Consider the following 14,247-nt stretch of genomic DNA (forward strand, 5'->3'; position numbering starts at 1 on the left):
ATTTGGCAACTGGTCTACAGCATGCCATCAAACCCTCTCAGAAGACCTCGGCCGGCCTCCCCAGTTCTCTGGATTGCCGGTCTACAAGAGAGTGGTGATGCACAACGACATTCGGGCCCCCTCACAAGGCTTGGTTTATTTGATAATGACGGCCTTGTGGCTTCCTTTGGTAACTTTGATGGTCTATCGCACAGCCTGGCCGGTCCAGAAACGAGCATTATACGACCGAACCTATTTTTGGCGAGCTGTGCACTTTCTTTACTACATCCTGAGTCCTCTATTGATGGGGCCCCGAGCTTTTGCTTGGATTCTGACTGGCCGGTCCTTCTCTGTTCCGTATATGGACCTATGCATCCTGCTGGCGTTCTTTCTGACTATCTGTGTTGTCTATGTCGATCCCAACAATCTCGTCAACAGAATGATTCCGTTTCTGGCCCGCATATGTCCCTTTTGTCCACGACCAGGACATGATAACAGCAGCCGTCCATTCTACAGTGAATTGGTATGAGCGGGAGCTTTACACCGAGAGACATCGACGGCAAGATCAGCCTGAGCCGGGCCAGCTCCGTCACGGGACGGCATAAAGATGTATGGATTTGCCAAAACAAAGTCATATTGATAACAACCAAAGGGGTATCTTCAAGTCAGATCTATAACCGCTCTGCTCAGTCCACGTCCAAGTCATGTGTGTGTGTGTGTGTGTCTGTGTGTGTGTGTGTGTGTGTTTCTTTTTTCCAGCGCCCAATCGAAATGTAACCACATTCGCATCGAGATAGCCTCCCTCACTACCTGTTCAGATACCGGATCGCAACCAACAATCTGCGTCGTCCTCATAAGCTCGGCCACACCGTCTCCAGGGTGGGCTGGACGTCACTCCATCTCTCACACCTCCACCTGATCTTGCTCCCCGTCATTGGCAAAGTAACTCTGATCAATCTTCAGAATCCATTCGAGCTTTTGACTCTCGCTTCGCGCTGCGAATAAGAACGTATTCTGCTCGCCATACACGGCGAACACGTGAGCTAGGCCGTGGAGTTCGGCGTTGCTCCCGGCCCTTCTGTGACCGCGCTGCTGCTGCTCTGTTGATGAAAAGTCGGCGCCGTCGTGTGAAATGGTTGATCCGCCGCCAAGTAAGCGCTTGAAGTCTGGGTCATGATCGATCCGTGCGTGGGTGAGATTTACCGCGTTGATTCCCTCGCCGTCTGGAACGGACTGGATATAAAGATAAGGGGGGCGCAGGTCGACAAAGCGACGTTTCCATTGCATGACGCTGGCGTGATTGCCGGAAGGGGACGTCTCGTAAGATTCCGAAGGCATGAGAAGATAGCCTGACTTGAGAGATACTGTGTTCTTGGGCACATGAGTGACGGTGGCTCGGTAGCGGGTCGACGATGTGCGCGATGCCTCAGTCACCGGTGTTGGCGACGGTCGGGGACATGTGCTCTCGTCGCCGTTGTCAAAGATGGGGTTCTTCATCTCGACACTCGGCTTCATCCAGATGGCGAGGTATTTGCGCAGAAGTTCTTCTTCTCGGGAATCCATCACAGAAGACGATACTGTGCGAGACCGACCTCTTTGTGCGGTGATACTAAGCCTGCGCAATCCCAGTGCGGCTTTGGCGGATTCGATGTCCTCTAATTGACGCCTTTTCCTTCGGGCAATCAAGTAGTCTTTAACCAACGAAATTCCTCGTGGCTGCCAATTCCCGAGAAGTTCTTCTCCATTGATGTAATTCTTTGAAGTATCTAGACGCCATAGATCGGCTGCTCTCTTTGCGCTGATTGGTAGCACGACAATGGAGAACACTCCGTCTGTGGCGTGTGTGACCCGAGTCTGGTTCCAAAATGACTTGAACATAGACTGTGGTCGAACGTACGATCGCGGCAAGATCTGTACCTGTTGGTCGATGGAGAATTTCATAGAATGATCGTGTCCGAGGCGACTGGACACAACGTCCCACCGCAACGATATCTGAACTCGACAATTCTCGTTGGTGGCTCGGTCAAGGAGGAGGGTTTTGTGCAATGAGCTGTCCCATTGTCCTACAATCGTAATGTTGGACGTCCCATCGGCGTTATCTTTGATCATGGGTTCTTGGATTTGTTTGAGGGGGATATCTGGTGTGACGGACGCAATGTCGGTAATGCGGCCGGATGAGTCTAGTTGATGAACTTCCCCAACCCGCAAAGACTTCAGGTCGTCCCAGGGCAGACCTTCGGTCAGGACATGGGTCAGATTGATGGAGATCCGACGTTGAAGTCCCTGGTGCAACTGGAATGCCCCGATATCATTCGGGTTGTTGTGTATGACTTCCACGGGCATGTACTGGCCGTTTTCTGCGAGCTCTAGAATCTGAACCTTTGCAAAGACATCATGCCGTTCTTCCACGGAGTATTCAGACTCGGGCAAGCGATGAGATGGTTGCTGATCCGGAGGGTTCTCATTCATTTCACGAAGCTCATCCCAGCTGATCAGCTTGTCGAGATGGGTTGAGCTAACTTGGGCAAAAATGGCGATCTTCAGAGTGGCAGATTTCTCCCCGGATCGACGAATACTCAAGTTGTGGATGCTCTCAAAGCGTACTGGGCCGTCACCAAACCCGTGGATGGGCTGGGTAGTCGCCACACTCTCGTCGTCGGTTCCTAGCACTGTCATCTGGGCATGTACCTGCGTCCCCTCGTGCTCGGCGAAGCCAACAAAATCACGCATGACAATGTTGAACTTGATTGTGGAAGGCGGAGACTCTGCCAGCGATGGCTCCAAGGACATCCTGACCTTGCCAACAATCTGTCTTGTCGACGGCGAGGATATTTCGACCACAAAATCTTGTACCCGGGTCTCAAACACAGCGGTCAGAGGAATGCTCCCGTCACCAATCAGCGAAAACAAGGGTTGGTCAGAGTCACGGAAGGGGTTGTCCAGACGGAAATGCTGAAGATACTCTGGCTGATTCTTGTACTGGCGCATTTGACGCATTTTGGCCACTCGCAGTCGCAGCTTTTCCAGCGACCAAAGGTGAATACAGCTGAGCTGATTGTCAATAACCCTCACGGCGAGACACGGCTTGCGCGCATCCGCTAGAGCATCATCATCGTCCCCAGAGATGTCTTGGAGGATGAGATCATACGACGAGCCGCGTTCTTGACCAATGTCCAAAATGACAAACTGAAAGTTGGTATCGTGCTCCAGCAGTTTGCTCATAACCTGTGCTTCCTTGAGAAGGCTGGCATTTTGCAATATTGCCTCCGCTATCAAAATGTAGTTTCTTTGTTGCCATTTTTCCACGACGTTCCGGGCAACGGCAATCTCGGAAGCCTCTAGCGGCAGAAATCCAGCTGGGGTTCGAGCAGCTTCTCGTATCCTGACATCTTGATCGATTTTCTTGATTTGTGCCTCGTATTCTTCCTTTTGTTTCCGAAGTTCCTCTTCAAACGCCTGTTTCGCCCGCTCCAACTCTTGCTGCATCTGAAGTGCCTGGGTTTCCCGTTCTGCATCTTTGGATATGTTCTCTGGAGCTCCTTGCTTCTCTTCTTCCTCGCCCTTCTGCATCTGGTGCTGAGCTTGCTGTCCAAACTGGCTGGGGGTCAAGGTCGGTTCGCCATCGTCTTGCGAGCTGTCATGCACAGAAGGCGTCCCAGGGTGTGTCAGAGAAGTGTCGAGGGAAAAGTTGTCGATGGTGCCATTTGACATATACTTGTCACGCACAAGGAAAGAGCTGAGATCGTCCGAGTCTTCATCATGTTCGAATTGTTTGTTGTCGGAACGCCCACGTCGCTCTTCTCGTGCTCTCTGGATATTCTCGAAAAGACTGTCGAGTTCCTCATCGGTGAGTTGCATGATTTTCGGATCTGAACCAAGAAGAGCGCCGGCAGCCTCTCGACGAGCGAAGAACCAGTCCGAGTCTCTGTTACTGCTGAACCCGGGAGACTGGGATCGTGATTCACCGTCAAATTCAGATCCCGCGGCGCTCCAGCTCCTTTCGTGTCCGGGACGGAATGGCGTTGGCGAGTTCAGCTGGCTGGCGGTGACAGATTGCCGGAGTAGACTTCTTTCGGCGCGCTCGGCTTTGGCCTCCAACGGGTTGTTAAACCTGAAGATGTGGAAGTCTCCCAGAATGATACGATTCCCACTTTTCAGCCTCTTGGGCTTGTCCACACGCACACCATTCACCATGACAGCAGCACCCTCATTGGGGATGATTGTCACCACGTTGTCGACGTGCTCGAGCTTGCAATGGTGATCAAGGATCTTCGACCCTTTCAATCTGATTTCAGAAGCTTCAGACGAGTCAACATTCCCGACTGTCGTAACTCCTGGCTTCAGGTTGTAGACGAGGCATTCAGCCAGCAGGGGATCGTCGCTCAAGTTGACCAAGTGAGGCATCTTCTTGGGGGTGCTCATGCCGACATTACCCTTTTCAATGCTGATGCCCAATTCTTCCAGCGCCGCTTCTCTCTCTTTGTGAATCTGTTCCGTCTTCTGGAGTTTTTCTTCCCAAGTCTGATTGAGATCTTGGTATAACTTCTCACTTTGACTTAGCTGATCCATGATTTCGGCTTTACTGACACGCTTGACTGAACCGTCCGTCTGCACAATAGAGACCATCTGTTTATCCAGTGGCGTTCCTTCAGGGTAGGTCTCCTCGGTACCTGCAGCAGTAGGTCCTCCAAGCTGGCTCCTGAGTTTGGCAAGTTCCTCTTTGAGCTCGCGGATCATGCGAGCGTTTGGATCCTCGTTGATCACTGCGTGGTTCTTGATTCTCTTGGCCGAATCAGCGTATCGTAGGGTGCTTAGTGTCTCCTCAAAATTTATGTCGGCCGGTGAGATCGCAGCAATCATCGCAGTCATGCTGTTTCCACCAAGTGAATCTTTGAGGAGCCAGGTCAGCACCGAATCTCGATACGGCACTTTCAAGCTCTTTTTGCCCGAGGAAAGGTCTGCCAGTGCCGCAATGACCCGACCAAGGGTAGAGAGTGACCTATTGATCTCTGCTCCCTCCTTGAGACGGGCACCGGTGGCGCCAGTTGAGGTTGCACGTTCGGAACCAGCCAAATCGACCAAGCTGATCTTTGCGACCTTCTCAGTGTCCATACTCGTTTCCGCGTCATGGCGCTTTTGGGTGAGGGTGAGGGTGAAGACAGCGTGAGAGCGACTGGAGGTCTCGTTCATGTTTGTGGCCGCCACTGTCCGTGCTTTGTTACCTTCATCCATGAGGTTCTCGATCTCGCTGAAGGAGCGGACGGCCAACTTGGCCAGATCCTCCACATACGGTCCTGTAGATGGATGTTCCCTGACTCGTAGATTGCCCTTGGTAGCCGGATTCAAGAGATCTCTGACCCGTTCGTTGTAAATTTCCAGATAGGAGACCTCGACAGTGCAAGTCAGGTGTGGATCAGACTGCAACCCATTGATGCGCTCGAACATTTCTCGACAAATTCGGGGGATAACGCCAGCCTCATCGCCGTAACCCATCATGCTGTATGACTTTCCGGAGCCCGTCTGTCCATACGCAAAAATGCAGTTGTTATAGCCTTGAAAGGCGTTGTCGAGTAAGGGAACGCCCAGGTCGTTGAATAGATTGTCTTGACCAGCATAGTTTGGATCTGCCTTATTGAAAGACCAGTAGGACTTGTCGAACTTGAAGGTCCGTTGCGCACTTGCGCCATCCTTTCCACCTTTTCGAAGACGGTCTTCTGCATCTGGAGGAGGTTGAAGAACGGTCTGGGAATCCTGCATCTGAACAATACATTTTGCATTGCGATCGATCTCGCGACTGTTAAACGGTCGCACTCTTACCACGACCTTGATGTTTCCCCCTCCACCAAGGCCTCCTGTTCCTCCGCCTCCGCCTCCTCCTCCTCCACCGCCCGTGGGCGCCATGATTGTACCGGTGTTATCAGTCTTGGGTAATGTGTGCTTGCATGACCATCATTCGGTTGGGCAAGGAGGGATCGGCTCGTGTCGGAATTGGTGGTGAGCGCGTTTTCTGTGGGTGAGGACAGGTCGCAAGTAGGTAGTTGTTGATGGCAGCAGTTGGGCTTGTGACTTGCGTTTGTATGCAGGCCGCTGTATGTCCAGAAATGGCGGAAGGGGAGCGTGTCGCGTTGAGGATTCCGGACACGACAGGTGTGAAAGTGGTATACAATTGGAGATTGATCAAGAAGGTCCCCTAACAAAGTAATTGGTATTGGAGAAGCGAACCCAACATGAGAGGCTTGAAGGTGTGGCTGATGCCTAGGGAGCCCTGGTAGCGTCCCTGAGATTTTGTTGCTGGTGGCTAAACGACCAGCCTACCGAATGCCCCGTGTGCCCCTAGCCTGACCCGACAGACACAACTGTCTCCACCGGGATCATGACCCTCCCATTTTGCGTCATCGCATCAACAAACCAAAATTGTTGCCTTCATGGTCAGGTCGATATTTTGGTGACCTACCCTCAGCTACCTGGCGCACAGACATATGATATGGTACATCATCACCTACAAGTACAACGATGAGACGGTCATGCTGCGGCATCATATGACGGCGCAATCGCCACCAATGCAAACCATCGTGTGATGAGAGACCAGAGATGGCCAGCTCCTACACCACGAGGAACGGTCGCACGGCCAAAAGAGGGGCCTTCCTTAACAGTGTCTGGCATTGCGACTGTGAGCCGCGGATGCCAGCAGACAAGTTTCAAGTGAAAAACGGCGGCAAGAATCACGGAAGATGGTGTACGTGAATTGTCTGGACATTTGGGTCTTGTATTGATGCCTGGCGATAGTCTACACCTGCCAAAAGCCGCAGCACAAACGGTGCAAGTTCTTCCTCTGGAATGATGATGCCAAAGTCCGCGAAGAAGCTGCAGTCCTCAACAATTCCCGAACAGAGCCAAATGTGCCCGCTCCGGTGACACCTCAGAAGAAAGACCTTCCCGCTCTCCCTCCGACACCGCAAACGAGACGGGACACGAAAGAGCCTGCGAATCCTAAACATGACGAGAGTTTTGATTGGTCGTCCAGTAATGATGAAGAGCTTCTCATGGTAGAGCAAGATATGTTGGAGAAGGCGCCATTTCAAACTCCGAAGAAAGTTCCTCGCACAGAGAGTCTGACATCCCCAGGCAAGAGGAACTTTATGCAGAGGATTGAGCAGACCGGTGTCGCCGACGAAACCTGGCCTCTCAGTGACGATGTCTTTAGTACTCCAAGCGCAACCCATGAGTCTAGAGGCAGCGGATTGCTCTCACCGTCCAGTACACCAGCTAGGAGGGCCACTGGGTATGCCCTACCTGAACCTGAACCCTCCACGCTTGCTTCTGAAGCTCTCAGTATACTGAACGGCTCTCGGCTGAGTCTGGAGGTCGAGAGGGAATTAGTGGATCTTCTTAATAGGCACGACCTGCGTACTCAAGGCATCATCAAGGGCCGAGACATCACACGTTTGGCTGTTCAGGCCAAAGATAGGAAGATTACAGAACTGCAAGCTCGAATATCAGCACTGGAAGCAGAAAAGGAAACAAACAAGAGAGTCATAGCACACCTGAAACAGGACATCGCTGCCTCTCCCAAGAAAGGCAAAGGAAGGAGTACCCATCGGGGACAACAATCAGAAGCCTGAACATTGATGAAGACCAAGATGCCCGAACAAAGGAAAGTCTCCCTTGAGGTCTAGCGTGAGGCACCTCCATGTCTTTCGACGGTGGCAAGGTCACACTATCCAGCATGCACGTCAGGCTTCGGGCCGCACAATGGACTGCAGCAACCCGCAGCACATGGGAGACTTTATCACACCCCCGGCGGCGTGCCTGCTGATAGGACGACGATCGAGGATGGCAGCGAACTCTTTTCTCCTCTTGGGGTGCATGAAAAATCCCGTCTCTTTTAGGAGCAAGTTCCCATAAAGACACATGTCAAGACTATCGAAGCAGTCTTCAGGGGCGTCCCCGCTCTCTGCAAAGAGCTACCCATTACTCGCTGCACTCATCTACGATCTGAGTAGAGTGATGAGAGCCAGACATGGACACTGGGATGTTGCTGGGCGCGCTCGCTCCCTATCTCAACCCAGGTCGGGGTAATATGATTGACGCACTCGGAGGACATGGAAGACAGACCTTCAGCCAGCACAAGCAAGTGAATGATCGGCATCCATGTTGAAGTCCTGAACTCGCTCTTCTGCCGACTCCGAATTCGACACAGCTAATGCACACGGCTTACTCTTTTATTTCGTCGCAATGAATTAGAGCTGCCTAGGTGCAATGACCTTCCAACAACGGATCGTACGGTACAAGCCGAATGGTGCTATGTCCCTGTATCTTTGCATCTCTGATACAGTTTCTGACGTGGCCGGAGCTCATGTGCTACCATTTCTTCGAGGCCTTCGAGACAAAGCAATGTGGAATTTTTGAACGAGCTCAATAAGCTTCCCGGCCACTTGCAGAAGCCCTGATTTGTCTACCATGCGACACGGCACGGCAGTTGGAATCGTAGATGCGGCCGTCTCGCTTAGGTCGAAAATGCATTCAAGCGATGACGGTCTCCCGAAGAACTCCTGAGGACTGTCATTCCGGAGTTGGAAGTGGTATCTTCTGGCTGCATAAAGCGTTGAAGCCCAATGTTAGGGAGGAACACAATGGCATCTCTGCCTTGATTGAACTTCGATAAATGTCTCTTTCGGCCTGAGTTACTTTTTCTGGGACACAATTGCCGAGTACTGGTTCCTATTCAACCACAACGGGCCTAAGTTAAGCACACCGGCGTACGAGGTACTCTGAACTCGGTCTTCAAACTTCCTGCTTTGGTCCGTTGTGGGAAAGTGTGACACCAGACTCTGTACCACCGACTCACATTTTCAATGACTGCAGCCTTACAATCCAGCATGGGAGATGGCGAGGACCCGCTGGGGCTCAACTTTGGGCTGGGCGACAATGTGTGACGGTAAATTCCTGAAACGCCATCAACGGCCATTGCGGCCAGAGTGACAGGTATTGGTGGAATCCCGTTCTCCTTTCCCATATATTGCATCTGGCTCGACCATCAAAGAAAGGATATCCTGAACATGTCGCCTCATGAGTCGGTCAGGAAGTATCCCTCTCAAGCCTGATGCCGGGCCATCTCATCATTTTGCACAGCCTTGCCAGCTCCAGATACGAGTACAACATCATCCTGAGCGTTGAACACACGAATTATTACCTGACCCCTGAACGAGCAAGGTGACTGGTCCCTGTGGGAACTACCTTGGCCCCAGGCGCCAGGACCCGAACCCAGGCACACGACCGCGAACTAGGTATGGCGGAACTTTCCTAGGCATGATTGCCCATTTGGCCGTTTGCCCATTTGCCAAATGCCGACCCAGCGGACAAACCCGGTATGCAGGTCCGCAACGGCCACATGGTTCACACACCATCATGAGGTGAATCTTATCCCGTTCTGTCGCATGTGGAGGGTTGAAGGCCAACCACAACGATAGATGGATCCGTCCACGCCGTCCAAGAAGGGGAAAGGGATTTGTTTGCCAAAGCCATCGACAAGAACAAAACACGAGGATGAGAAACAGTGGTGCTTTAGTGGGGCCGGTGGAAAAGGTCTCCAGACCGTTGCGTCCGTTGTGACGGAGTTGCACATGCAAGCCAACGACGCGGGAGAGGAGCAGATGAAGAGGCCGATATAACCTTGTCTCGCGTTGAGAAACATGTGGCGGCGCTTGTGGTCTCGGGTTTCTGGGCTCTTGAGGTGCCGTGGGGGATTAAACTCTCCCCCAAGCAGCACCCGTTGTCTGTATCGGTTTGGACGGAGAAACTATTGGAACTTGTATACGAGGTATTGCAAGCCAGCAAGCCAGCAAGCCAGCAAGCCGAGGGATGTAGTGTTGGACTCGCTCTCGGCTGTTTCAGACCTGGCGTCGACACGAGGTGAGTGATGAGATGAGGTACTCGAACATCCACCAGAGGACGCTTGGGCCAAACGTGGGGGAGATGTGCTGGACAGGACAAGAGAGTGAGAGGGTATTTGGGCGTTGGCAGGCACATGAGGACGGAGTACCTAGAACGTATGTACGAGGTACCTTGGCTAGGTACTGCATACCTTGTGCACAGTAGCATCACAGTACTAGGTAGAAACCAGAGATGCAACCGCACCATACAAACTACGCACTACTATCTACTACCATCTACTACTACCTTGTCACCTTGTACAGTACCGAGTACTCGGGCACAACTCAGTTTCCCTTAGACTTTCCCCCGTCGAAGTGTCCAGCGTCCAGCGTCCACCACGCGAGGCACGAAGCACGAAGCACGAAGCAGGCGAGAACTGAGACGGTTATCTACTCGGTACTCGGTACTTAGGTACTGTAGGTGGTCGTCCAGGTAGTCCAGGTAGTCCTCGTATAGGTACGAGGGACAAACTTTTAACATTTCCCTGTCACTGTCACTGCCACTGCCACTGCCAACCTGTCAACCTGCCTGGCTCGCTGGATTTCTGATCTAGTCCCGCAAAACGCAAAAATACTTGTGTTAATTTGATTGCGTTCCCCGTGCCTCCTTTTTGGTCTTGTGCATTCACCATTCGCCATACGCCATACCCCATTCCCCAGGCTCCAGCCATACGAGTCCGAAGTCAGGTCGACAGCTGCCCCCCCTCCTTCATGTATGTAGATATCAAAGGCCCTCCTTTTTATCTCCATCTCCATCAAACCTCATGCCCAATATGTACAAGGTCCTTCTGGATACGACATCGGCTTCTCAGGTTGGAACTGGAAAAGGCCCGCGCCACATTGGTTGTCGTCCCGACGCCGGTTCCTGTAAACCATGCCAGATGGGGCTGTTATTCCGATGTCCTCCTTGGAACTCTGGGGAGAAATGCCACCATCATCTTTCCATACCCATCAAAGATTCTGGTCCGTCTTTACTCCACGACGAGAAAAAAATTGGTCGCAAGACACGTAGCTTCACTCAGACCTAACCAGCCTGTGCAAAACTTCAGACATTCCGTGACATGTCCCTTTCTAGTATCTTAGACGTGAATATATTGTACACTGGAGTTTGATAAATCGTGCTGCTGTACTGTAGCTTATATGGTAATTCTCCAACTGTAACAGGTCCCGTCGCTGTTCCAAGCTTTCTCCGTGTCGACGACTCTTCTCAACCCAAGGCAAGGGAGACAGGAGCTGTTGTTGGGCGTAGTGGGATCGAGGGAAAATGCGGATAAAAGGTGCCCTGTGGACAACAAGTGCCGAGGATATCCATGTCCTGAAAGACTGGATTACTCTCCGTCCACACGTACAAGACGCGGTCGTGTGCGTCCTTGGTCATGACAAGTGTGGAATTCTGGGGGATGACAGAGGAATTTGGGGGTTGCACCACAGGTCCCGACACCCTCACTTGTCGCCAGCTCTAGACATGAATGGCTCATAGTTTCATATCAGGCATCAGTCCCCGGGTAGTGGGGTTTCATAAAGCCCAACTCGCATTCATAAAATAACACACTTGGTGCTGCGCTTTTTGGTGTGATCACGGTATATCCGCTGATGATCCGAATCAAAGTTGTTGCGTGGACTAGGCTGTGACATATAGTTTGTGCCTTTCCGGTCAATGGCTTTCATGGGTGATTGTCGCTGTCTTCTCAGCTGTCTCACAACATCGTAAAAGGCCTTTTCCACGTTGATGCAATTTTTGGCCGACGCCTCAACAAACTCGCATCCCAAATCTTTGGCCAGTGCTTGACCTTCTTGGAAAGGAACCTCGCGTTCATGGTGTTGATCGCTCTTATTGCCAACCAACATAATGATGGGAGGACCATTGTACGTGGACTGTCCGGACATTTGAGACTGGAGATAATTTGCCCCCGTGGGCGAATTGGGATGGCCAGATTCCTTGACTCGTTGCACCTGGGAATAGAACTTTTGGATCCTGCTGAAAGAATTTCTCGACGTGATGCTGTAGACAAGGATAAACCCTTCACCGTCCCGGATCCATTGGTCGCGGAGAGCAGTATATTCTTCCTGTCCAGCAGTATCGAGAACTTCGAGCATACAAGCCTGTTGGTCTATCATGACTTGTTTCCGATAAGAGTCTTCAATGGTAGGATCGTAGGTTTCAACAAAATGGTTCAGGCATAACTGTAAGGGGGATTTAGCATCCAGTTAACGCAAGGAGGTCGGTCCAAACAAACCTGAATGGTCAAAGCCGTTTTCCCGACACCGCCATCTCCCAGCACCACCAATTTATATAGGGTCATTTTCCCCGTCATGATGTATGCCAGTCCTCGATGCCGACTTGGGGTGGGCAATGGTAAATCTGAAAGTTCGAGCTTAGAAACGTCTCACAAAGACCCTGGCAGACCTGACAAACAGGATCGACACATCCGCTCGTGCGAAAGCGCGCAACTGCGAAGGGTTGGACAATGTGTCTTCGGTATGTTCAATAGAAAGTCACCAGCTGCGGGAAGGGTGTTGTCCGAGGGTCTTGACCTGGACCTCGACGGGATCAAGTGTCACTGGGCCAATTGAAAGCGAGCAATACAATGCGGTCAGCTGGTGACACGCCGGAACTCTTTGTTCGATATTCTTCTCTGAATCAAAATCCAGTTGAATGGTGTCCAGTACAACGCTGGAGGCTGGACAGAATGTCGACTGTCGCAATGGGTCGGTTGTAGGGGATCGACTGGCAGACAGCACTTTTAACAGGCAAATGCAAGGTACGGCGAGAGCACTGCAAGTTGCACAAGGATCGGAACGAGACAGGGTGACTTTTGAAGGTCGGCAGTCGATCAACGGAAAACGAGACGCAGTCGAGGGAGGATTCGCTGGTGGGAGACCTGTCACCGGAGGAGGAAGTCGCTGATCAGTCCTGCAGTTCGGGGTATTATTTGAGGGGGTGATTTTTGGGAGGGAAAGCAAACCTTGTGGACGAAGGTTCTGTCACTTGAGCCGACGTTGCTTTTACCGATCAGTCGGAAGTGGTCACAAGCGATGTTTGACGGGAAATGGGCACTTGAGAGTGTTCGAGGACAGGCGAAATCGAGTCGATTCTAAGAGGTTCGGGAGTGTCTCGAAGATGTCTCGAGGCTGAGGGATGACTTTTTCGAGGATTGTCCTGCGGTGGTTGCTTCTTTGGGGGCGAATGCGGTTGGCAGAGACGGGGGTTTATGGACCAATGGGAGCTTCGGGCGCTGGCAGTGCAGAGAGACCTAAGTAAGATGTCGATATGGGGGGATCTGACATATGTATGCGAGGCGTTGAAGAGCGTCCCTGGGATTGAGGGTGTGGTTTGCTTCAGACAGATGATTGCTCGGAAAAAGGTGGCAAGGCAAGAAAAGAAAACAGGCACTGGACCACACAAGGGACGATATTTTTTTTGCAGAATTACGGCTTGGGGATGGTGCGGGTGTGCATTATGCCCGCTGCAGGCCATGAGCACTGCAGACGCCGTGGGATATCCTTTTCGGCAACGCTTTACCTAGAGGTCCACCTTTGGGTGGTAGAAGATGGTGGATGGGGATGGAGAAGCTGGGCTAGACATGAGTCGGTGCCCAGTGACCGCTGGTCCTCAGTGCCTACTTGCCTACCTAGGTTGCCAGTGGTTGCTAAGCTGCTAAGGTACTACTCGTACCAGTCCAAGCCCCCAACGCCCCAAGACAAACTACATGGGTGAACCCTTCGCCTCCAGACCTGCATGACTAGTTAAAGCCTGCTCGAAGTGTTGCCGGTCTGTAGGATGCACCCGCAGGAGCTGCACCTGTGCCTGCACCTGTGCCTGCACCTGCGCCTGAGCCTGTGCTGTACCCGCATTCGTCAACACCAGACCCAGGTACCTTGGGCAGATACATGTATATATGTTTGTGACTGTTCCCACGACTACTCACACGCTCTTCTGAGCGGCGTTGTAGTTGCCATTCGAGCCGAGCTGTAACTCTTGCACCCAGTCATTGTAACCAGTCCTCTCATTAGGTCATAGTCAGAGTCCCAAGTACCGCGTACTTAACCACTAGGTACAGGTAGTCGTGGCCGCAGGTAGCTAGGCACCTTGTCTACTTACCTTTTCTCGCCCCTTGGCCTCTCGTCTCCCGTCCCTTGCCTTTGATTCTCCATCTCCGTCCCCCTTTTTATTATTATTCCTCCTCGGTATTCTCTCGCTGTTTGCCTATACGAGTAGTTCCCGAGTCTTGTCCCCCGGCAACTGACACCACTCGTAGGCAGCAAATTGGGAGGGGGGAACCAAAGTCACAACCACCAACACCGAAGTCAAGCACTTAAGCAACAAACCTTCCCT

General features: G+C 52.0%; 3 protein-coding genes across 3 annotated transcripts; 1 reads left to right on the forward strand and 2 right to left on the reverse strand.

The window, feature by feature from the left end:
* Window positions 1-882: 882 nt before the first annotated feature.
* Window positions 883-5,880, reverse strand: AYO20_04858 (hypothetical protein; the record flags this gene model as incomplete). Its single annotated transcript, XM_022643153.1, has 2 exons — window positions 883-5,736; window positions 5,797-5,880. 2 exons carry the CDS (start codon window positions 5,878-5,880, stop codon window positions 883-885), a joined length of 4,938 nt encoding a protein of 1,645 aa, XP_022500964.1.
* Window positions 5,881-6,570: 690 nt separating this feature from the next.
* Window positions 6,571-7,601, forward strand: AYO20_04859 (hypothetical protein; the record flags this gene model as incomplete). Its single annotated transcript, XM_022643154.1, has 2 exons — window positions 6,571-6,715; window positions 6,766-7,601. 2 exons carry the CDS (start codon window positions 6,571-6,573, stop codon window positions 7,599-7,601), a joined length of 981 nt encoding a protein of 326 aa, XP_022500965.1.
* A 3,846-nt stretch (window positions 7,602-11,447) lies between these two features.
* Window positions 11,448-12,226, reverse strand: AYO20_04860 (hypothetical protein; the record flags this gene model as incomplete). The annotated part of the gene is made up of 2 exons (XM_022643155.1): window positions 11,448-12,095; window positions 12,149-12,226. The coding sequence occupies 2 exons, from the start codon at window positions 12,224-12,226 to the stop codon at window positions 11,448-11,450; spliced, it is 726 nt and encodes a 241-aa protein (XP_022500966.1).
* Window positions 12,227-14,247: the final 2,021 nt, after the last annotated feature.

Source organism: Fonsecaea nubica (assembly GCF_001646965.1).
Source record: "Fonsecaea nubica strain CBS 269.64 chromosome Unknown Scaff26, whole genome shotgun sequence".
Taxonomy (NCBI): domain Eukaryota; kingdom Fungi; phylum Ascomycota; class Eurotiomycetes; order Chaetothyriales; family Herpotrichiellaceae; genus Fonsecaea; species Fonsecaea nubica.